Genomic DNA, 25,890 nt, shown 5'->3' with positions numbered 1-25,890 from the left:
CGCGTCGGAAGGGATATCCTCGCTCGTGATTTACCGTCGTAAATTCATCCTCGTGGCCAAGATTAAAAGCGAATCTACACCGTTCACTTTCCACGATTATTTTGGACAATGTGAAAAAGAATAAATTAATTTTTACGGCTTCCTCAAAGATAGTCATCTGTTTTGCTTAAAAGGATTTTTTTGCGCCTTAAATTTGCAGTGTAGAGTAATTTACAAATCAAATTACTTCCGTATGTCAGTAACACGAAAACCAATTTTATTAGTATTTATTATAATGAAGTTTTTATTTCGATTCTTTTATGACAAATTATGGAAATCCGTGGAACTACGCGGAGCTCGGCCGAGCAATCCACTTCTGACGGTGCGTTCAAATAAGAGCTCGTTCTCCCAGCGCATTTATTTCGCATTGCGTGGAGAATGAACCGTATAAATTCGCCTTTACCACGCAATTGCGCGCGTGGGTGCAGACCGCGAAATGAAACGGCCGTCGAGCTTTTCTGAGGATTCGCTTGGTAGGAGACGCCACCTTGATGTTGGATATGCATCTTGACGCCACGTCCAGGAGGTAATTGGGTAATTTAATCAAGGCAGGTCGCAGTGAATCGGATAACGTATACGCTATACGAGCTTATTAAGCCAATAGTATTAACTCGTTCACGCGAAAAGACAGTCGAGTTTCATCGTCTTTTTATTGTGTTTCTCGGTAAAACCGTGAGACAAATTTTACACGGCTGTCCACAATTTTCAAACGTTTGCGAAAGTACGGTAGTAAAGATACATATGAGTAGCTTACAGAGTTACTTCGTGTTTTCTTAGCAATTTCTATCGAAGAGATTATCATTTATCGTAATCAATTTTTATCTCTTTTAATTAATATTTTGACAACAGAATTTTCAAATTTACTAATTTTTATTACATTAAAATTACAATATAATGAAATACAGTTTTGTCACAATAATAATAAAGTACAACTTGCTATAGTTGTACTGGTAATGAAAATGACCTCGTTTAATACGAAATAAATTTTATGCCACCCACTTGCTATTATCTGTGTTTCAACGTGGATATAACTCTTTTTACTTTTCGCGTGGGTGAGGACGGCAGAATGAAACGCCCGTCAAGATTTTCTCCGGATCTTCTCGGTAAAGAATTTACCTTGATGAGCGCTAGATACGCATCCCAATACCACGTCGTAGAAATAATTGGGTAATTTAATCGGGTAGGATAAGCGTATGTCGTGGCATCTATATGCATCTACACGTATATAGATGATATTATTAACTTATTATTATCTACGTGGAAAGACCGTGTTTCACGACCTTTATCAGCTGACATACTTTGTGTACAATAGAGTACAATTTTTTATTTTTATATATGTTTACAACTTACGCAATTTAAATTTCTTCAAAGAAACAGAGAGAGAGAGAGAGAGAGAGAGCTCTACAATATTTAAATGTATATTAAAATTATTATTCTCTTCTGCTTGTGTTTGGCATTGCAAGATTTGCTATTTATATAAATAATAAGCTTTCTGGGGCAACGTTATATATGCTGATAATAGCTAATCGACCTTGTAATACATAATTCCATCGTCGTTGTTAGATTTTTATAGATGTATACTGCAGATTCACTACAAGATAGAATTTGATAACAGTAACGTAATCCTGATATTTCGATATTTATAATTCTTTAGCCGCTGTTACCTCGATTTTCCGTCCGGTATATATATATGCACGTGTTCAGTCAGGTGTATAACGCATTTCATTCGCCGCGTACGCGAATGCTTTTCACTCGGATTAGACGGCTGCCGACCGCCGGGTGAAACCGCCTGTCAAGATTTTCTGGGGATTTTGCCGAGTTGGGAATTTTACTATGGCGCGTCCCAGATGACACGCACCTTGACGTCATGTCATAAAGATAATTGGGTGCATAGCATTATTAACTGATATGTCGGATGAACGCGCCTGTCGCGCGTCAACATGAATGGGTGCTAAATGTTAACCCGCAGTTCGTGGAATCTATACGGAAGCTAGAGATGAAAATAAGCACGTGCATCCGCATAGACTGCATAAAGTACATATCGGATATATCTCCTCCTATTTGTATACAAAAGGTTTAAATAAAAGATAAAGTCTGCGAATTTCCAGTTTTGAATTTTTAAAAATTAATTTATCAAATTAATTTATCGTGATGAAATCAAGATATCATACCTTCAATAAAGAAAAAAAGTCGGGATTACTGAGAATCACTTTTTTAGAAATTACAATTTAAAAAAGAAGAAGAGAAACATTATCATCTTTATCTCCGAAGTGTATAGTGGAGTGTGTAGCGGATATCTTCTCGCGTTACACTATCCAATCCATCACACTTTACAGATGATCCACAAGCAAGGAGCGACGCCGCCATTCTTTCCAGCGTGCGTAAATTGCTGATTATTAATCTAACGACGCGCTATCTTTTCCCCGAGAGCGTAGTCCGCGATATGCGTGTTCACCGCACTTAAACAGAAAATCGTCGCTCTGGGCGGCGTGGCGTGGCGTTGGTACAGACGCAACGTAGACGTAGAAGAGGAGAGGAGGGCGGCGAGCGATGCGTTCCGGGCTCTTCTTCTCTGCCGTGGGCGACCGGCCGACGCGACGGGCGGGCGGCAGGGAAAGGAAACTGTTACGAGATCGATTCGCGGCGGAGACCAATTAAATCGTGATCCACCGCGCGCGGATGTAATGCCGGCTGAGATCCCGCTCGCAGATATAATCTCTCTCCTCGTCGCAATAAATCGATGTAGGTAAATGAGTCGCGGCGCAGCGCGGTGCAGCGCGATGGTTTCTACCGCGGGCTGTTTTCCGTCCTGCTTTCTTCTCGTTCCATTACCCACTTACACTCCCTAGCTCCAAGAGAGGAGATCCCGACTACGCTGCTGCTCGTCGACGTAAATACACGTTGCGGCACGTCGTGCCGCTTCGGGAGTCTCCTCTTCGCGGTATCTCCGATGCGCCGAGCGGGCAGGAAGACGTGGACGGTCAGACCGCTCGCAAGCTGACTCTCGAGGCTGATTCTCACGTGGGAAGAGCTCTCGCGATCTCGCTCTGTCACGTATTGATGCGAGGCAATCGTTATCGGTCGCTTCCTACGATTTGTTCCTACGATCCTGTCGATCCGCTTTATATTTTCGAGACGGATGCTGGATTTATGGGGCTTTTGTGTTATAAGACAAGAGCGTAACGAAAGAATAGAAATAAATATGCATCTTTGATACGAGTATACTTGTTGCGAATGAATGCATATTAGAGAAACTGAGAAACGTGCATGAAAAAACGAATAATTATTTGAGTGATCTAGAAATTGACGTAACTAATTACCAAATTATAAGAACTTTAAAATCATTGAATCTAAATTGGCTAACGTTCCGTCTTTTTATAGATAAACTTTTAAGATAAACTTTTGAATATAAATAAATAAATTTCGAAAGAATGTATACTATCTACAGAAGCTTTGTAAATTTTAGAAAGAATTTTTTTCATTTTGCTTTAAATGTCGAGGTATACGACTATTTCTATTCATTGCAATTTAATTTTCGATTCACGTTTGTGACTTTACCAGCCCTTTCAATCTTTTGTACGCAATTTAATGAAATTGTGCTTTTCGAGTTATAATTCAATGCAGTGTTCGAAAACTGAGAGGAAAGTCGAGGAAAAGGTCGTTTTGCGCGGCCGACCGGATAAATGAGAGAACGTCGCGGCGTCCGATTGACTGCACCAATTCCATTAGTCCAGCTCGTAGTAGGCTGTTTCCGCGACGTGCGCGTGTATTATGTTATTGTGAGAGTCACGTCTGTGTGGAGTATCTACACCGGAGAGGAGTGCTTCTTGTTATAAGTCAGATCGGTATCCGATGAGAAGATCATCAGTGGAATCACTCATGCGAACAATTAAAAATATTGATACATATCGCGGCGCAATCAATCGATATATCTTGATCAATCAAGCGTGACGTTCGGATATATATCATCTTCATCAACTTCCATTTCAAACTCTTCGATGTTGTTGGAAAAACTTTAATTGTTTTAATGTATCGTTGATAGCGAGACGAGAGAAGTCTTTGTTATGTTAGGTGACTCGCACAATACTGAAAATGTAATTTAGAATTAACGTACTTCAAGGACTACTTTTAATGTATCATTTATAGAAAGCAAATTACAAATCCTGTTATTATTAGGATTGCTACATTTTATAATATTAATCTCCGCGCGTGTCCTTTATCGAGTCGATCTCATTTACGGTCTATTAAATATATGACGAATAAAAATGTCTCTTGCAATTGCAACTAGTTTAAACGGAAATTGAACTTTGAAAAGATAGATATTGAAAAGTTTATGGATCAATATGGTTTTGCTCTTTGGAATATTTCCAGGACGTCCGATATGCCAGGTTATCTAAGATCTAACAATATATCCGAATTAACCGGGGTAACCTGGATATTCAGATTTTTGAATATTATTTGTAATATGGCTATATTACATATTAGCTCTTGACTCACCACTACCTCACATATATTATATACATATTATTCAAATTTATTATATATTATTATTATATATTTGCTTGTCTTTAAGATGACTGCAAACGTATACTTACATATCACAGTTTAAACAATTGATTTTTAATTAATTTTTAATTAAAATTTTATATATAATTTTCGATAAATTTTTATAAAAATTTATGAAATATTAATTGTATATGAAAGAAATCTAAAAATCTTGCTTATAAATAAAGATTGACTATACATGGTCAATAAATTAGGGGGCAACAAAAAGTTTACACATCCTATTGTGCAAGTGATTGACCCATCTCTGCACTGCTTCCACAGTGCAACGAAGCCCGTTCCGCTGTCCGTGTTCTGTCAACGAGTTCTTTCTTTCTCTTAATGGAAGTGTCAGCCGCAGTCGGATCGGGTATCCGCCGCCTTTTATTTATTTATTTAAATGCCTGTTTGTCTGGTCGATCTAACAAACCCTTACCACATGAGAATTTTCAAAAAGTGATTTAATGATTCGTAAGTCTGGATTACCTCGCAATCTTCTTGAATAATTACAAAATTGCTTTATATATTTATAAAGATAGATTTTAAGGAAATTTTTATCCATAGTTTTTAACAATTAAAATACGAAATATTATAAAATTTAAAATTTAGAAAAGAGACACAAACACATGATATACATAAAATTCTTGCCTCAGAAACTTATGATGACTGAATTTACTTTTGAGGTTTGTTACTGATCTGATGAGATAATCTATGAATTCTCATTTTATTTCTTAAATGTAAATACGAGAGCGATTTTCGGACAAGATAGGATGATTCGAAGAAGGCGTTCATGGCGCGAAGCCACGGCAGATATTAATTATAACGAAATGGACGCGTCGCGTTCGTGGATGTCGGCTCCATTAAAACCAGGAAATTGTTCGGGTTCGACATTCCGATTACGCCAGATGTTTTGACTGGCTGCTGCAACACGGTACCAAATCTCGCTTATAACCAGCACCCTTCCCCGTGTCTGCTGCTAATCCATGCGTTAATTGATGGAAATAATTGTCCGAATATGCATAAGAATATTCGTTGAATCATAAATGTTGGATTATACATTTGAGCTTCATGTTAGAAGTTAATTAATTTTTTCCCGTTCCATGTTTTTTTCTTAAACTTGTTAAGCAATGATATAATATAATTGTAATTAAGATTTGCCTTTAAATCATGATTCTTTAATATTCCTTTTCTCCTTTAAATATAATTTACTGTGCTACATGTATGTATTAAACGATTTCATACTTGGTGTGTGAGTATGTATTTATCAAGTTATATTAATAATTTCCACGTTTTTAAAAGGCTTTTGTAAAGGGCAAGAGCAAAAAGCGAAAGCAATTCCCTCGGCCACTTGACATCAAATTACTCCTCTCGCGATTGAAATCGCGGTTGAGAGACGATTGAATTAACCGATTGTCGGATGTTATACACGGTAATGACACCGTTTCTCATTGACACCGCGTACGCGCGCGATCAATTTGCGGATTGTGATACACGCACGCGACTTGTTTGCCACAGCCAACACGGTTTGTCACTATGCAATCGAAATGTCGTTCGCGACCACTTACCATTCGCAAATTGGCGCACTTGCGACTCTCGTGCTTTAATATAAATACGCCGCGTAAAACCGCTTCGCACGCTCCACATATTTCAATTTTCTATAAGAGTCGGAAAACGATCCGCTAACCCAATTTGAATTTAATCAATTTGATTCGCGCATACTTTCGAGTGGCACGACGACAGAGAAGATTTCCGAGTATTCGCAACAAATGTGACTGAGAATTAAAGGAATTGTGCCAGTTTGTCGGCTAGAAGTGCGAAACGTCGAGGGAGAAGCGGAGTCATTCGAAGTTTACTAACAGAATTAGTATTTCTCGGTGTAGACTGCTGCGAATTCTGAGCCGCGACGCAGTCGGCGTAAAATTAAGTTTCTTGATAAGAGATCGGATGGAAAGGGAGCCAGTGTATGTCGAGTCAATTACGGCTTCACCTTCATTTTTACGCGGAGTAAGAAAGTTATGTGAGTTAACGAAAGCTCAAAGGGTTCAGAGAAGTTGAACTAACGTTTTAAGAGATGATTAAGAGAGACAATTAAAAGATAAAGGTATGGAATCCGAGCGTTCTTCGTGGAGATTCTTTTTATTTGTAAAAGAACAACTAACGCTGCACAATTAAACGGATTATTCGTAATCGGTTATCCCAAACATTTTTGTCTAAAATATTAACTATTTGCTTATTTTATCTGGTTCTATGTTTACACATTTTAATGTAAACCATATTAAAAGCTTTCAAAATTTTAATTTGGAAAAAATCTAATGTGTATTCAAATGACTTTTTATATTAATTGAAAAAAATTAAATATTTTTTAATGATATAATTACAATTATGTGTTTTTCTGTCCGTATAATGTGATATGTTGATTGATAGAGAAGAGGGATCTCATTTCTTCTCTTCTTCCGGCTGCAATTGTAAAGACGAGTGGTTTGATATCGAATCGTTCAGAGAAACGGATTGAAAAAAAGAAGACGCAGATGATCGAAGAAAAGGTGGCCTTTTGAAAGCGATAGACACCTTTGTGAACGGCTCAGAAGATCCTCTATTGGAAGCGACTTCTGTGGTACGAGACGACAGATGAAATCTGTCTGCTCGCCTCCGTCTGGCATGGACATAGTTTATAGTTGATAAACCGATAATTCATCTGAAAGGTTTAAAGGAAATAAAGCTTAGAACCCAATCCATTCATAAGCTGTGAACGTACGCCATTGATGCAATGTTGCCCCGATTATTTGAACTATTATTTTTCTAGAGGAGTCCTTCAGTTATCAATTTACTTTACCAGAACCGATATTTCCGATTTAAGAATTTCCTATTACAATGCTATTTATTGAGATTGCTGTGTTATAAAAACTTAATTTAATACAATTATGTGAAAACTAAGTCGAAAATAATATCTAATTGTAATAAAAGTTTTTAATATTTTTTTATTTAATAAGAAATAAGAAATTTGATAAAATTTTTTATTTTTTAAAATAATAAAAAATTTTAATTATTTATTAAGATCTTAAATGAATTTTTATATAGCTGATAATAATAATAGTTTTAAAAATGTAATGAATTGTGTTACAATGTAAAATGTAACGTAATATTACAATGTTTTCTTTTAAAAACAGAACATAACTATGAAAAGAACATTATAACTATACATTGATTTCTGTTATGAAATAAAAATCTAAAGAAAATTTCAATAATTAATTGTAAAAGAATTTATAGTTGATTTTCGCAAATTTTGTGCGTTATTGCTGATTGCGTTGTATATAGATATGTATCACGTAAATAGGAGACTGTGGACCGATTCATGAAACAAACAGGTCGTAATCTCATTCTCGGACAACATGTAGCAATTTACACGTTGTACGCTCTCGGGTACTCGGGCGTCTGCCCAATTACTTAATGACTGTAATACAGTCTTGCACCGACCTTGCAGCGCGCTACGTGTGCTGATGGTTCCATTTGACGGCGCGTGTTTGCGTGTATCGTGCTTATTAATTAGCAACGATAGGGCGGAGTATCGCGATTGTGTACGCTTGCGTATATATCTTCTTGTGAAAGAAACGCGGAAAATCGCGCTGCGAGCGTCGCGACATAGCGTAGGACGACGATTACGGAGGAAGGCGAAGAGAGAAAGCGGGAGAGGAAAAGCTCTCTTGAGAAAACGGGTCAGAGGATAAGATCGTCAGTAATGAACTATCCGGACCCGACATGAGCCTAATGAGGACCGCAGAAATAATCTCGGGTCGAGATAGAAACGCACGCGCACATGCAACTGTTATATACGCCCGCGATACACGCGGCTTCGTTGTTCTCTCGCAATTCAGAGGGAGGACACTGCTCCCCGTGACTGGAGAAGCTGGAGGACTTCTCGCCTGTCATCCCTTTGTCTATTCTCAACACTTTCACACGAGGGTTGCGGTCGTCTTCGTTTCTGTACGAACGACACGACGGTTGTAACGTGCCCTGCAAGCTAAGTTTTATTTAATATTGTTTGTGAACACAACTTGATGGATTTTTTTCCTCAGACTAAATTTGACGATCCTTGATAAATTCTCAAAGGTAATCCGTGTAAATTCTTATGAGTGTCTCAAATCATGAATGTACATACAATCGCAACGCACATCTTTTGATATTTTAGTTTCGCAATCAGTACTTCACACGCTACGCAATTGGTTGTATCACTCGCGACACTCACTTGACATTCTTCGTTTTTCGCTCGAGGTTTTCATCTAGAGTCTTGTGATCGTTTAGAGAGGTCGGAACACTCTTCTTCTTCTCATTCTTTTCCTCTTTCGACGACACTTGACTCGGTTCCCTCTTCCCGTTTCTTTGCGCACTCGTCATCCCATCATGCAAATGCGATTAGTCGCGCGCGTGAGATCGCATACCGTCCCGAAAAAGAATTCCAAGAAAACAAATCCGATCCTCACCGATGGGGAATTCAGCATCATTAAACCGGCGATAAAATCGCGCGTGTGTCGGCACTCTCTTAATTTATTCAGTGAATTTAATTAGTCCGCGCGGGTACAAGTAGCGTCTACTTCCTAGTCGCGACACGCGCGACCATCCCTGAATGCTGCTCCTCTTCCGTAACTCTTGCACGTGAGGACGTGGCTTTATCTCGAGAGTGACGAGCCCGGAGGAGAGCTCGCCCCTTCCGCGTCTGCCCTAGCATCATCCCTCATCTGTCTTCATGTCCCCGTGCAAATATAACGACGAACGTAGAGACGTGCGCGCACTCGAGTGCTGCAGTGGACTTTCAAGCCGGATATGAAATATTAACGAACGAGCAGGAGAGTCAAGCGCAAAATTAAGCGGTTTACACTTTTCGCGTCGGATAGGTAGCTGCGTAGTTAGAGATTTGTTCTACTCTTGGAATTAAAACGCTGCTAAAAGGATAACGAGAAGTATGAATAAGAGAAGAAAGAGGGTGATGAGGAGCAAGAATTGGATAGGAACAAAATTGATGCGTTATCAATGCAAATTAAGTGTGTTATTTTTATACGTATAAACATCTAAAAATGACGCATTTGACTGTAGCTCTTTTTACATGTTTCTTCATGTATTGACTTACGTCGTTTAACACGTTTAATCATATTAAATTAAAAGTTAACACATTCAATCGTATTAAATGACGTGATTTAAAACGACAAGAAATGTGTAAGAAGAGCTTCAGCTAAAATAACACTTGGATTTGCAGTGATAAGAATCAGAATGAAACTCGGTACAGATCACAGTTATGATGATTTAAAGCGCTTATTGTTAAACAAATCATCACTCAAACAAACAATGATAAGATTTTCATAAATCCAATAACTTGGAAAATTATTATTATGCAACACGTGCATGGAAAGTGCCCCATTACGCACGCTATGCGTGCGTGACAGACCACTTTCCAGGCACTTGCAACATAAAATAGGGAGTGTAAGCCGTGTGTAAAGATGAAAATTCCCGGGTGCGGTTACCGCACTCGCCTTCGGCTCGTGCGTAAACTCCGCACCCGGGAATTTTCATTTTACCTCACTTGTTACACAAATAACTATAGTAAAATACGTGCAATAGTTGACAAATAGAAAATATACATTATTACTTATTATTTATTTAGTAACATTGATTTTTTTATACGTACGAATTTTATTTATCTGAGATCGTATACCTTTCACATTCTTCCTATATGAATTTTTATATAGGATCATACGTATATAGGATCTCGGTGTAATCTCTTTCCCGAAAAGAGAGTGGAGAAGTGGGAACGTTGAATATGACGCGACCCCATTCAAAATAGACGGATTGGAATAGAATACGCAGAAATTGGGATTTATTGCAAGGTCCCTCTCTCGGGAAGAGTCCCGCGGGAATGCCGCCGCGTGCACCACACGCGCGCTCATACACACGGAGGAAAAATTCGAAGAAACGCACGTGCTGCGAGGAGAAAAGCAGAATTTGATTCAAGGACAGGTGATGGCGGAATATTTCCGATTTTATTACAGGACGTCCCTTTTTTCCGCGGAGAAATGGTTGACTCCGCTACTGTTGGCCGCACGTATCTATCCGTCCCCGATTTCTCTCGGGACCCAACGCGGCATTTGACTATTCGACATGGCTGGCTGGTTATGCAGATGCAAAGACCTTGCAAGATCGACGGAGAAATACCGATGGCGATGGAACAATGTCGTGACGAAGCGACGACATAAAAATCATGAGGATCAGGTGCTTACACGAAGAGTAATTGTAAAATTCTAGACTCGAGACTCGCTAGCAAAATGACACACCGTTAATGTATGAGATTTATACAATAGCATAGATAGATATTTGACATAGTTAACCGAGTATATTTATATAAAAATAACTTTTGTATAAAAAAAAATAGACGTAGCTAAATTAATTTATAAAATAGCGTTACTTTAAATTACATAACAACATAGAATATTCAAATAAAGCTACTTCAATAACATATTTATTAAATTAAAAATTATTTGAGACATTAAGAATATATAAAAATAATGATTATATGTTTTGTAACGTCAAACATGAAAAGGTCAGTGCCACTAAAAGACCCAGTTCCACAAACGTCGGTTAACTTTTAACCTTAGATTAACTTACTCTTCGTCTCTTTCTCGTCTCCCTTAAAAAGAGACGAAGAGTGAGTTAATCTGAGGTTAAAAGTTAACCGACACTTGAGAAACTGGGGCCTAAATGTTGAGATTGGATTTTGTCAAAAATTACGATGTCCACAATATATTAAACATATTGCATAATCAAGATTTCAGACTATAAAGTTTACAAAGCTGTGGTCAATATTGGTAACGCGTTATCGTAACATTCCGTGATGTAGAGACTCGCGTCTTCCGGTTACATTGAGGCGTAAAAGTTAGAAGCGACGTCGTCGTATTGATTTTACGAGGCCAGTTCCCCGAACAAAAAGGTAGAGCAGCTACGTAATGTTTTATCGATCTTATGATGGTGTCATTACCATTTATCGATAGAAAAATGAATAAAAGATCCCGGATACGGTCGTATGCCCGAGTTTGGTTCGATATCTTGTTGCACATATATCGATGTATAAATATTATTTCGCGTTGTTCGCATTTACTACCGCCATAAATATATTTAAATATATTACGGCGATGCATTATAACGTTACTCTGTACAAAGACGTCGACTGGAAAATCTCGTAGAAAGTCTCTTCTTATTATGTCGAGAGAATCATACTTCGACGTGTCTCAGCGAGTCGGAGACACATTGTTCTAAGACATGTTCAATATTGTAGAATGGTGATTTAAAAAAGATATATTTTTAAGAAATTTATCTAAAAACAATTTTTTATTGTAAGAGAAACTGTAAATGATAAATTGAACTTATATAGATAGATTATTTAGAGAAGACAGTTATTTAATTTCTTTTGAATAGGTATAGCGAAACTAAAATATGTTCTCTTTTCACATTACTACATTAAAATAATGCCGTAAAGAAAAGTTTCTTATATAAATTTTGTACATCATACAGAAAATTCATAGAGAACTCTTTGCTGCTTGTTAGAAATGGTAGATGTTTCTCGTTGCCGACTGTCTCTTGTGTCCATCTTTGATTCTATTTCTAGATGTGTTGCTACGTCCTTGGCTTCTTCGTCATTTTCTTTTTCCTCCTCGCTCGGTTACCTGGTGTCTCGTGAATTTCGTTATCTTCTGCTTCTCCCTCACGATATATAGTTTGTTCCGCTGGAACTATCTCGAAGTTTGCGGAACTTCTAAGTATCTGTAGTAGTCGTCGTCGTCGTCATTGTTTCCGGGAGAAACTTTGTACCACGTGATTCCACGTAGTCGATGAAATCGAATTCTTGTAGGATTGTTACGACAGAGCGATGCAGTTATCAAAATTTTGTATTCGTCACAATAGAGTAACTTGGGTTTATAGTTGATCAGTTTTGTTGAAAATTATACTACAGTTAGAGCCATCATGTAAAAGTTAATGAAATTGGAATACGATATCATGTTGTGCTATCCGGCAAATTCGATAATAACAGACGTATTAAACATTAGTTTAATTAATATTATATAATGGTAGCTATCCTCTGCTACGATATCAACTATTTAACAAATCGCCATTAATATCTATGAATTGTTCATATATTTGAGGTATCAATTGCTTTAATTAAATATCTGATTTCAGCTAACAATTAATACATATACATAAAATAATCTATTTAATTTGAGCATTTTAAATATATCTCTCAGGATATTTATTTTTTAATAAGTTGTGTAAGCATATACTCTTTTTATAGATTTATATAATCCATCTTTTGAAAAAATAAACATCTTTATCCATAACGGCGCAAATTCTGCTTATTAATTTAATATAAATGAATGCTTTTAGCTCGCATAAAAATTTTAATTATTGAGTATATAAATAATATCTTGTAAGAAAAATGATAGATATTACAAATATTGATGTAATACGCAAAACTGGCTTAATGTTATGAGATTTAATTCGAGGCTTAATTTATTTTTGTGCACGCGTATAAAAAGCTTTTTCATGCATCCCATTTACTTACTACTAATGCCAACGACTTGCCGATCGGCGCGGGCGTAGCGCACGCATTGATTGTTCAGGATTCAAGGACACGTCGAGCGGTGTGCGGGATCGATCAACCGCCAAAGAGCGGCGAAGCTTTCCGCCGGAGTTTAAGTCCTAATCGTCATCGTAATCGTTGGAGCGGTGGTTTGAATCGCCTCTCACGATATCGGCGCGGCATTGTCCATTGTGCGCCATATACGTGCCGGAGGCCTCGCGTCGGGACTTAGCATACGTGCATTCATAAGAACGTCGAGGGTGCGCGTCGAAAAACTATCTGGATGCCTTGTACCTCGCGATATGAGATTCGTGGATTGAGCATGCAACTAATGTTTTGACGCGGTATAATCTTAGAAATTTATTTTTCGATGCTTTCTAAGCTCGTAAGTGTGAAAACTTTGTCGAGTAAGAATACGATGTTGCCGTCTTTCCTCGCAGCGAAAAGTGTTGACAAGTTGAAAAATTTCTAATAACAGAAATATCGCAGAATTGATACTTGAAATCTGAAGCGTCCATTTTCCGGCAACAAGCAGATGTATCGAGCGAAGGAACAAGATATTTTCTGTTGAAGTTACTGTTGAAACTCTGTGAAAAGTAAAGAAAGGGAATGTATATTCTAACAGATTTCTATCTTGAAATTCAAAACTTACCGAATAATTCGTAGAAACAGCTATATAAAGATAAAAAAATGATATAAACATTAACAGAATGATATAAAATAGTATCTTTCTTCATGAAAATAGTCTAATGCGGTCAAGTGTCGTTACGCCATAAATCTTCTCTTTTATTAATACCACCCAGGTAGGAATATACAAATGGCCCAGTCTCGAGCCAGGCTTGTTCCAATGAGGAGAAAGTATGGGCCAAGCATGGCAACTAGACTGGCCCAAGCCTGGTTGAAGCCTGGAATGATAACCTCGGGCGAAGCTCGGGGTGGTCAAGGTGCCAAGCTTGGCCCAAGGCTTGGGTAACAATGAAGCCAAGCTTGGCTCAGAGTAGAAAAATAATTCTGCCAGGGCTCATTTTTCTTTTACAAATGATTATTTAATATTCAATATGTTTTTATTGTTATATCTATTATTGTTACAATATGATTTAATATTTTCAAAAAGGGTTATGTCAGAGACCCTGCTAATGAGCACGCTCTGACTGGCGAACTAGAACGCTGGAAAAACCCTGCCGAGCTGCCCTAGATATAAGAATCGATGTTGAATATTAATCTCGCGAAAGTATACTGGCGATGCGCCGCGTAGCGGGCGCGAGCTGAACTCTCTCGCCGCGCGAGCCCGCGCTGTTTGGTTGTGCTATGGCAGCTACATTGGGTCAAGGTTGGGCCGGCTGAAGGCCCAAGGCTTGACAGATTCACGCTTGGCTCACGCTTGGTCCAGGCTTGGCGCAATAGTCCAGCATTGGCGATTCCTACCTGGGCAATATAAAAGTTTTGACCAAAGTTCTAATCTTCTTTTAGGTAAATATTCAGTCTAGTCTTTAAATATGTGTTGTAAATAAAATGTAAAATGTTCTTAGGCACAAAACTTCATTTTGATCAAATTTGTAGACATAAATTATAAGTTCTAGTTTTAAAATAAATCTTTAATGGCATTATTTTAACATGTGGTCACACGACATCAACAAACTGCTTCGGAATTGTTTGATAATTGTCAGCATAAATGCAGACGTTTCCGTACGTTGATTACAACGTTCAGTTGAACGTTATAGTTTTCGAAATTCGATGAGAAAGAAGTAATGGAAAACCAACCGAGAAGAGAGTTTTGCCGTGGCCGTCGAGCGGTGTATTTCGGGAGAAAAAAAAAAGGAAGTGTGCGATACGATCTCGAAAGTTTTGCGAGAACCGTAAAGTGCCGCGAGTGCTCGAAGGCAGGGCGAACAATTTCGTCGGTTATAAAAGTAATGCGATATCTTGTGCGCGCGGCGGAATATGGAGAGGCGGCGTCCATTATGGGAAAAACGCGGCGGCGGGAAGTAACGAAAAATTTAGTGCCAAGCGAGACTAATCATTTAGGAACTTTTTGCGACGGTACCCGCGGGAATAGGGGTAGCTTCCGCGCGGCGCGATATATTTTTCAATATTCGCGGAATCAGAGACGCGGAGTAGTAAAGTAAGATGATGGCTATTATTGAGAAGGTGTAGTATCTACTACTGCGCGATACTTTCGATTTATGTACCAGTAGCTTTATGGGCTTTATATTCAAATAAAACGTATCGAAAAGTTTTGCGACGGTGTTGTGTCTGAAGCTTCATAAAACTTGTATCGAATATCATAAAAAAATGTATACATATATATGCATATATATATGATATATAAGAGGATTTAAAACAAAAATCCGTTTTTACGGTAATTTTTATGGAATTTTTTTGATGGTCTTCGTGAATTTGAGATTAAAAAATCCAATATATATAATTTAGTAAAAATTAGCTATTCTCAAGTGATTAATAATAATTTATTATGAAAAAAATGTACTTTATTCGGTAAAATGTCACGAGTTTTGCATCTGTTAGAACTTCGAGTATCTTTTCCTTTGACAGAGATTCATAATCTTGTGTGGTGTTATTGTTAACATATTGCACAATGTATCTCGCATACATGAGTATGCGCTGGTTGCAATTAACGCCTACGTTCGTCTAAACGGGTGTACCGCAGAATTCAACGGTATCAACAGCGGCACTGCTCGTCAGACCCGCACGAGCTTCTCTTCAGCCACAGATATCTATACTTACGCCAGACCGCTAATACCGTTGGTTGGCGTAATACAAATTGAAGCACACAACATGGTATTCGAACAGAGGAAATGGCAGCCGTACGACGGTAATCATATGTCGGTATGACTTGCGGGCATGTCATTAAAAATTATCACAAATAAAGCACAACGCGAAGAGCGTGCCGCTGTGGCGTAGTCATAAAATTGTCAGCGTGTTACTATCTTACTTGTAAGAAACACATGCCGACTATATTGTACAGTTGTACACGGATGGCGGCTATCGTCATGATAGATTTCCACTTTTTATCTTTGTTCGTCGAGTTTACTACTGTTAATAGTCTGTTCTAAACATGCCAAACCAGTTCCTCGCGTTTCTGCAGATCGTTTACATATTGCTGTTTTAAACGTACTCTTGTAATCAGCGCGATTCATCTATTACATTTTGTAGAAAAGGAGATTTTACTTTACTTGGCAGATCGATATTTGATAACCTGTCTAGTAACAAGGAGTTGAATCGAATAGTTATCAAGTATTTTTTTTGTTAAGATTTTATTAAGTTTAAGATCGAGATGGGAAATATTTATATAGAATGGTTTGCAATTTTACTTATCTACTAATAAAAACGATATAATAAAAAATAAAAAGTAAAAGTAGCACAAGAGAGTAATGAAGCGAAATTGTTTGAAGTAAAGTATGAAGTATATTAGGATGAAACAGAAAACAGAGATATTAATCATAAAGGCAATGTGTGAATTCTTTTAACTTTATTATAATATATATTCTGAATAAATTAGACTAATTACCTAGAGCCCGCATGTCTAAAAGACATCTTTAAGGCATCTTTTAGACATGTGTGTTGTCTGGATATATTATGCACATACGAAATATGTTATTATTATCTTATCGCAGTCTCTCTAAAGAACAATTGATTTTCTCATTTATTTAAAAATTTCTTCTCACGCTTTGAAGATAAGATTTCCTGCTATAAGGACAAGTGCTCGATAATGGATGATGTAATCGACTGCGCCAAATTACATTTCCCAGCGCGTTAGAAGTGCGAGAAGACCGAGGAAATGGAGGCGCCATAGAGTGCCTTATAATTTTATATCGATCACGTTCACGCGGTTTTTCTGTAATATACGGTAGGGAGAGATGACTTAGCACTATATGTCTTCAAAGACGTTTTCAAGTTTTATTACTTTTTATGAAAAGTGAACGGTCAGGAATCCGTTTAGTATTATATATTTATGACAACGCATAAATAATATCGCATGGCACGGCGATATTTTTTTTTTGTATTTTATTATTCCAATATTAAATTATTTCGATTCTATATCAGTTGCAATTTGCGTCTGTTTTCGATAGCACGTTTTCGTTCAGTCAAATTAAAAAACCTCTTTGTTATATTCATCGCTTTGTACTCCAGTCTCTCTTCGCCCTTTTTTACTCCTTCCGTTTCTCGTAAAAACAATACGCTTCCAATCGTCAGACGATACCGACTGAAATCGATATATCCCGACTTACACTTTGTCTGCACTCCGATTACAATCATGATTCTCAGTCGATGCTTTTCGCGGCAATGTGTGAGAGAAATGCTGGTATTGTTTCTCCGTCTCGTGAAATTATTTCAGAGATGTATGAGAAACCGCATGCGCGTGTGCGGCATCCCGTAAATAAAGCGTGTATTGCGTGTCATGAATGTACAATTTGCAATCACGACTCGGAAAGTCTTTTAAATAGTGTCTATGTATAAAGGTGTCGATCGCGTACTCGTGTACTAATGAACGATATAATGAACGATAGCGACAATGTTTTAATGGCAGAACTCATTCTCTCCGAGCTATCAAAGACACGTGTTTCGTTCATTACATTGGTCTGCGTTTCCGACCGTAATGCATTCTTGCTTCCATCACGTAAGAATTTTCTGGATAATGTTGTTACGCGTCTCTGCATAAGTCTTGGATGGTTATGTACGTACCTCATAAATCATAGCCAGAGTATAAGTATGTAGCGGAACTATCACTCAAATATAGATACTGCTAAGATAAACTTCGCGGAATGCCAATTGTTTCAACCTTTAGAGACATCGATCATTCCTGACTTATACAATTAAAAACGAAGATTGATTCGAGTTTCGGCGAACAAAGAGAAAAGAATTTCATTCTTCATATAAGTTTCTTTAAATTTTATTCAACACTTTAATTATATTTACATAATATTTTGTCGACATTATTAATTTTAAAGATTTAATGCTAGAAAGTAAAAGTTGTTGGAATGATTGCTTTTTTTACTTGTCTTTTACAATCAACAACGAAGAATGCTTTTATTAGTTAGAATTATTGCTTTATTCTCGCGATTTTTTTCTTTTATTCTGAAATCAAACATCTGAAAGTTATTATACCGTCTTTTCTAACTCTCTTCGATTTGCAACGCGTGAGATAGTTATATTATTACGTCTTTTCCGACGCATGTTATTTCTGTAAGTCATAACCGCAATTGAACGCGGTGCAATTACGGAAAAGCAATCGATATCTCCGCTCGCGAGAGGATACACGTCCGATCGGTCATTACCTACCGATGATTTCTCTTGACTGTGCGCTCCTTCTCTTTCTTTCTCGGAAGGATAATTGACGCCCAGTCTATTATCCTTGCGAGTCACTCTCTTGATCAGTGACTTTACTTTCTCGTAGGACGACGACACGCACAATGGTGTCGTCGGTGCCGGTCGTCTATTTGCCTGGGTTATTCATGAGGGACCATCTTTCTCTTTTGCAGAGGCCGAATGCTGCGTCGGTGAGGCTGCCAGCGAGGCATGCTGGGAACCTTGTTACTGCGTCCTCCTGCAGGACGAGCAGACCCTCACGGCTTACAGGAGCGAGGATATGGCGGTGAGTACATTTTTCTCTAAAAGCCTTTCCGATTCCCCTGGATTTATCCATCCTGCGGCTGTTTCGCTCTCTCCCCAGCGCACACGCGACACTATCATAAGGCATGAGATGGATTTACACCGCTGCTGTTACATGTTTGTTTTCCGTAATGCGCGGTTTGTCAGTTCTCTTTCAGACACTATACCAGTGATTCTCATAGAATGTGTTGCTAAATTTTAGATAATATATATTTATAAAAAAATAATCACAAATTTTAGTGTGTGTTATCTAATTCCATACAATTCAAATATTCACGGTATTGAAATATTATGTTGAACTTATTGTTTCGCGAATATAATTTTATATGAGTCAAATCTACATAATTTTTCTCGAATCAAGGATTGCAACTGAATTTTCCCATTATTTCGTATTTTTGCGAACTCAGTGAAGTTATTTGTGAAATTTATTGAAATTAATTTCAGTTTCGAAAGTTTGCTAATAAGTATCTTCTTGATACCCATTTCCTCGTCCGTGTACGTGCAATAACTTTACAATACCTTTACAATGTCTTTACAATACCTTCAAATTGGCATATCGGAGAACCTGTTTGATCGCTGAGTAAAATGCCACGGCAAAGGGAGCGCCGACCTCTAATTCAATTAGAAAGTTTATACTCCGTTGACTGACACGAACGAACACGTGAACGCTTTGAAGACTACGGACTTCTGCCCGCAACCGCGGATCGTTGCGAATAACGTTGAAGATTATCCAGAATCCCCTCTTATACGTTCTACGGAACTCTTCGGTAATTCTCGAGTCCGTTCAGTTGGTAGGAAAAACAATTCCTACCGACGCGCGACGTGTCGCAGCACAGCAATTCGTGCTGCTTCGCGACGCTCTCGATGTTCCGTTCAGTTTATTTATAAACACACAATAACGCAATATTACACGCATGTATACTTTTTATCAAGAAAATCATGAGTTGCACGAATTTCGGTCCCGTAATCCCCGTGGACGTGCGTACTGAATATTTTGAGCTTAATTTCACTCGGTTCGGTGACCGTCGAATTCCGTCTGCGTGCGTTGCCCGTTAACGGCGTTCTTAAATGCGAGGAAACAATTTACCTTGAATATAACGAATTTAATCTGACGATAATCTAAAATATTGTAAATAGGAAATATCCTATAGAGATGGGATATTCTATCTCTTCAGATATTGATACAAATAGCAAATATAGAGAATACATTCATTGCTTTTAGCTCTTGGCAAAGCAAATACATGAAGACACGCAAATGCCTTCTGGTTCCTAGCAACGCAAACACATAAAATCACCTGAGCTGTCACGAGAGCGTTAAACTTACAAGTTATGCGATTTACGGGCGGCTAAACTTTTCCTTCACGCTAGCAAAAGGTTGAAATAGAATTTCTTACGTGTAACAAATATTCTACGTTACTGAAAATTTATGCGACTATTTAATCGTGTGCACGACAGGTATCTTTAATCCTGTACTTCACGTTTAATTAACAGCTCGCAATCGTCCAATTTCATATCCTATTGCTAATTCGTGCTCCGCGAAATCGAGACTCGGAGCAATAGACAAAAAGAATATAAAGACGTAGATAACAAGACAGCGGATATTTCGTGTTTCGGAATCACTTCATTCCCCTGCGTCTTTCCGCCATCGTATCTCGAGCTTTCAATTCCTTTTTTTCTACCTCCCCCCGGAGTGTGAACTCCGACCATTACTTAGAGAAGCGTATTATCTTCAGTACACATAGCGAGAGCTACTTTCCTCCGATCCGAGACTTTCCCGTGCCGGCACGATTTAGGAGGTGTTCACACGATCGAATTATCAGTATATATCTCAGTGGATATATTGACATTCTTAACTACATGATATAATGTTTATCTATAGATTATGTTATATCTAGATTGTTATAGTAGATACCAATAAGGTTATAGACCTTATTGAGACTATGTTTGCATTAATAATAATATCGATATAAAATTTTTATAAAAGATATAAAAAAGTATCAAATTTCTACGAAGAAATATTCTCAAAAGTTGATACACTATTACTTATAGTTTATTTTCCAATTTATTAAAAATAATTTTTTCTTATAATTTCATGCTTTTAAAATTTATGTTGAAAAGCAAAAACTTTACTGAGAGGTCGTTGCTTTAAGCACAATAAATTTTGCAACACGGTACTCCCATGTTACTTTCACATACTGATAAAAGCTTAAGATGCCCAGGCTATAGTGGCAGAAACACCCGTGTTGTTCCGTCGTTTTGATTTTGTTGCGGCATGTTTTAGCTGACATAAATGGTAACCATTATGTATTTAGGGCTGTCTGAAACTCTCGCGGAATTTACTCCGCAGAACGCCTCCTTCCCTGCCTCACATTTCGCGTGAGAGATCTTCGCGAATTTATTCTTATATACCTCGCCGGTATTCAACAATCGTTCTAGGGCGCTTTGAATTCTTTCTTTATGGAAAGGGATTTTTCTCGAACGAAAATGCCGACGTTAGCTTTTTACATTATTAGTCCTTCTCTTTTCTCGTTTTACATCAATTAATTAAAAAATACTATTTCTCTATTTTAAATATTCCTTTATTTTACGACTATTTACTAAATTGTATCATCAATGATATTTCACATTTATTTGACGTAGGAAACGGGACGCTAGAGAATAATAAATTATTGAAATTATAAAAATAACTGCATTATATGATATATTTAAATAATTATCTCCTTATCAAATTGAATTCGAATATGTTCCGTACGTTTTGAACTTTTAATTTAAATATAATTTGTTCACCATTTTGAGATCGATAACGCAGAATAATACACAAATCGCCGGATCGAGTCATTCAAGTAATGAAAAGCTGTGTTATATCGATTATGTATCCAGTCATATTTTAATAGCGTTAGATTTCTCGAGAATAATCGTACCGTATTTTTACAATCAGCTGAATCTCACTACATAATTGACTTTTGTTAATTAAGTTCTTTCTTACCGCATTATTATTGCAAAATATTTATTTTTTTTTGGTAAAAAAATTCCGTTTTAAATTCCGTTATTTATATTTTGTTCTGCTTGTAATTCATAAGCACATTTACAATTACAATTTACATTTACAATTAGCAGCTCGGATGACACAGAAATTATTACCCCGAAGGGAAAATTAATTCACGAATGGAATACGTTAGACGGTTCACGATGGACTTGTAGGTGCAGCTCCTTGGTCATTGACAATCTTGTCAAGTAGGAGTCGGCAGTTGGTATAGAAGTTCGATAGTCAAAGGTCTGAATGCACGATCGCACGCGCGTGCCCTGTCGTTGTCGGCATTACGCGAGGTACCTGCATGCCACCGTGTCGCGTCGTCACTATATAACGAGAAACCGGAATTCAAATCCCATTCAGTGAATCGTTCTCTGAAACGCTACCTTCTCGTACAGCCAGAAGCTCTTGTAAATCCCCAGAGTTGGTCCTTAACCCTCGAGAAACTCCCGCGATACGCGATGTCGCATGTCGGATTAGTTAATTCGAATGTGTCGTGCCAAGCAAACTTGTCTTCATAAATGGCTGTATTTCTGTTTTTTTTTTTTTTTTTTTATCGTTTGAACTGTATTTTTATACATTTTTTAATCTGATTTTTAATTTCATCAACGTTATTCGCGGTCTGTATCTGTCCGAATCAGCTTTTCAATGCTTTATTTATTTTCCATATTATAGTATACATTTTTTAGAATCTGTTCTTTAATTATATTCCATTCAAATTTCTGTTTGGTTTAATATTTATCTTATGCGGTCTCACCTTGCGCGATCAAAAATTTGTCAGACAAAATATTCAAAATAGAAATCATCTTGTTTTTTTAGAAACTACTTTTAAAACTGCTTTATAAATTCTTGAATTTATTTAATAAAATACTTTCCATGTTAAATCAAACGTTTAATGTGAAGAGCAGCTTTATAAAAATTTACATTTGTATTTCTGATGTACATCGACTACATTATTCATATATCTTAAACGGACTCTTTTAGATGAAATCTTTATCACGATACGATAGATAAGAGAATGGATGTAAAGCTAATTTAAACTTTATTTAAACCCGAAAATTTGCCTGAATCATACATAAAATCTCGCTCATGAAGATTTCGGTAGGTTTCGCATAGCGTAGTCTGTTACAGGAACAGTCTTCCAAGCATTTCAGCATATTGCGAAACAGACGCGGGACCTTGATTAGTACCTTCGTCGTGTACTCAGTTCCTTACTTTGAGAACTTGCTTTCTCATCTCGTGCCGCTTCAGTCTTGTCTCCCTTCCGTCCGTCGGCTGTCGCCGTCTTCGTCTTCGCGAGCTTCATGTAGTCACTCGCACATCTCTACTACCGTGCCTTGTTATTACTAAATTAAGACAAGCGCCCTAACCCTCCTTCTCCCTCTATCTCTTCGTCCTTTCCTTCCTTCCACGTATAATCACATTCAAGGGATCCAGGAACACGACTCTGCTTCGTTATTTACTGCTGAGGCCAGCTCGGAGGAACGGGGTTAACGGCCATTGAAAGATTTTTTTTTCAAACTAGTCTTTTTCTCTTCCGGGAGTAAAGTTTAAAAATAGAATTGAAATTCTGTAGCTAATATTTTTCTATTGCAAGTCATCACAAAATAGAATTTTTATTTCCAGAAAATACGAAGACAAAAAATTAAAGATATCTTAAGATAAAGATAAAAGAAAGCGCGTATTTGAACTTGAAAATTAAGTAATACATACATGAGAGTAGGAAAAATTGAAATTACTTGTAACAAATTATAACAAACGAATAAAAAATTCAGCTTTTAACTATGTATCAGAGAAGAAGTAAATAACAGAAACCAGAGCTGCTTTCTAAAAATCAGATATGTGAATTAATTACAATTCTGTTAAGATTACAAGAATTTCACAACACTTGGAATCTTATTGCGGTTTCTTGCATTTTTGTTACACCGTTTTACGACGTAACGATTTATCTTCCGCTGTTCCGGAATTGCGGCAGCTCTCAAAAGGCAAAGCATTTGTTGCTTTGATCCATTAGCGCTGACTTGATAGTTATAAGTTGGATATGAAGCGCTCTCGCTGAGGGTCTGCACCATTGCAATCTTTTCGTTGTGTAACATGAAACAAAGGAAATGTAAATAACACAGATTAGGGTAAACGCAAAAAGGAGACCATACGGTAAGGTGAGCAAGAGAGTATCGCACATGCTTAATTTACCGAATGAAGGGCTATACATATATGTATATTGTGTCGTATAGACAGCTTCGTTGATTAACATTTTCTTGATATAGCTTAATTTTAATTAGGTTAATTTAATCGAATTGTTTTAATGTAATTTAATTTTAATTTTAATTTTTAATTTTAGGAAACTTTTAAGAAGAACTTTCTCACGAAAATTATTTTAATTTTGCGACCTTTTAATGGCAGTATTTAAATATTCTTCCGGTAATGGAAAACGCATTTGCATTTTTTTTCTGACTGTAGATTTGACGATGGCTTATTATATTATTATTCGCCCCGATTTATGCATTGCGGTTAAACTCTTCGATGCGCACGACCAAATCTGATCCATTCTGGCGATAAATTATGCGCAGGGTGTCTCGAAAGATAGTGCGCACCCTCTCTGTGCTTTCATCCCTCGATAATGGCTCCCTTGATGCACCCAAGAACATCTTCCTTGCCTTCCATCTACGCCAACCAATCACATTTCTCTCTGAGTCTCTAAAGCGCCTATTTCCAGTTACACCGGCTACTATCATGGAAATTTTTCGAAGTAATGATTAACTAGATATACATATATTTTCTTGATCTAAAAATATATTTTTTACAGAAATTATAGGATTTATTTAGTAGGACATGTAGTGTTTATATGTCCATCCAAGAAATTTTGTTAAAAAAATATTTAGATGAGTTTTGTAGTGTAATGTCAGTTTTTTAAATATTATTTTTTTTATTTATTTTGATGATTACTTACAAAATAACATATTATAAAAAAAATAGATCGATTACGTATCTATTCAGAGAAGAAAGTTTAATTAATTTCTATAAATCATAGATTTTGCAAATCTCGCAGTGATAGGTATATGCCCAATATAACTTTGTAATAAGCAATTTATATTATAACTTATTTAATTGAATTTTTCGGTATAATATATATCTTCGTCATCCGTTTGTCTTTTTGCATATAAACGATATCCTATGAGGGTAATACATCGACTTTATATGCGTTTAAAGCGGTGCGGTGTACCAAAAGTTCTCACAATCAACGTGTAATTAATAAATCAACGATGCGATCCAAATCTACAGTAATTCTTATACGTGAAAATATATTTTGATTCGCTTCTCCTGCGGCACATTTTCGTTCAGCAAGTTGCATGAATTCTATGAATCGTGTGTTCATACTTGTCACGTACGGCACGCGAAAAAGAAAATGCAACCCCGTCTACAGAATCTTGGCGGAGAGGGAGGAGTCAACGGGGTGCTTTTATGTATTAAGTCGCTGACTCTCTCCCTTTTTCGCTCTTTTACTTCGCCACTTCTCGTTTTCTTTCCCGTCTCGTTTATGAGTACTCGTCTAAACGTGAGACGAATTAAGTACTCGCGATTAAATATGTCTCTGTCTCTTTGACGTAGTCCGATTTATTTCCTTTACTATCATTCACGATTTATTTGTTTTTGTTTTTTATCTGTATATCGCCGTATTTAATTTATCTCAGAACTTGTCGTATTTTCCCTTCTATGAATACATAGTTACATTTCCGATTAACAAACGATAATGAACTGTTCTTAATTGACATTTTATATGATTTTATCTTTCTTTACGTTGTTTTCTTCATTATACATATGTTTGTTAAAAATACATCAGTAAAATTAAAGTTGAGAGTTAATGGGACATTAAATGATTATTTGTATAATCACAGACTTTCTCTATTGTTTTTTTAAAAGCTTCATTATGTAATAAACGCTTCCAGTATTTTATAATATCATTATATAATAGCTTTCAGATTTACACATAATGGTGCATTTTATTGTACAAGACAGATTATGCAAATTAATT

General features: G+C 37.0%; 1 protein-coding gene across 3 annotated transcripts in view; it reads left to right on the top strand.

Annotated features, from left to right (window-relative positions):
* Positions 1–25,890, top strand: part of LOC112453837 (ras GTPase-activating protein nGAP) — a 296,057-nt gene that overhangs the window by 118,232 nt on the left and 151,935 nt on the right. For all 3 annotated transcript variants that reach the window (XM_025014802.1, XM_025014801.1, XM_025014800.1), the window contains one exon: positions 18,697–18,809. In XM_025014802.1, the coding sequence (XP_024870570.1) occupies positions 18,697–18,809 (113 nt within the window). The remainder of the gene's footprint in view (positions 1–18,696; positions 18,810–25,890) is intronic.

The sequence above is a fragment of the Temnothorax curvispinosus genome, unplaced genomic scaffold, assembly GCF_003070985.1.
Source record: "Temnothorax curvispinosus isolate PA1 unplaced genomic scaffold, ASM307098v1 QBEX01004731.1, whole genome shotgun sequence".
NCBI classification, from domain to species: Eukaryota; Metazoa; Arthropoda; class Insecta; order Hymenoptera; family Formicidae; genus Temnothorax; species Temnothorax curvispinosus.
Note: the sequence above shows the minus strand (reverse complement) of the source record. Positions and strands in the feature narration are given on the sequence as shown.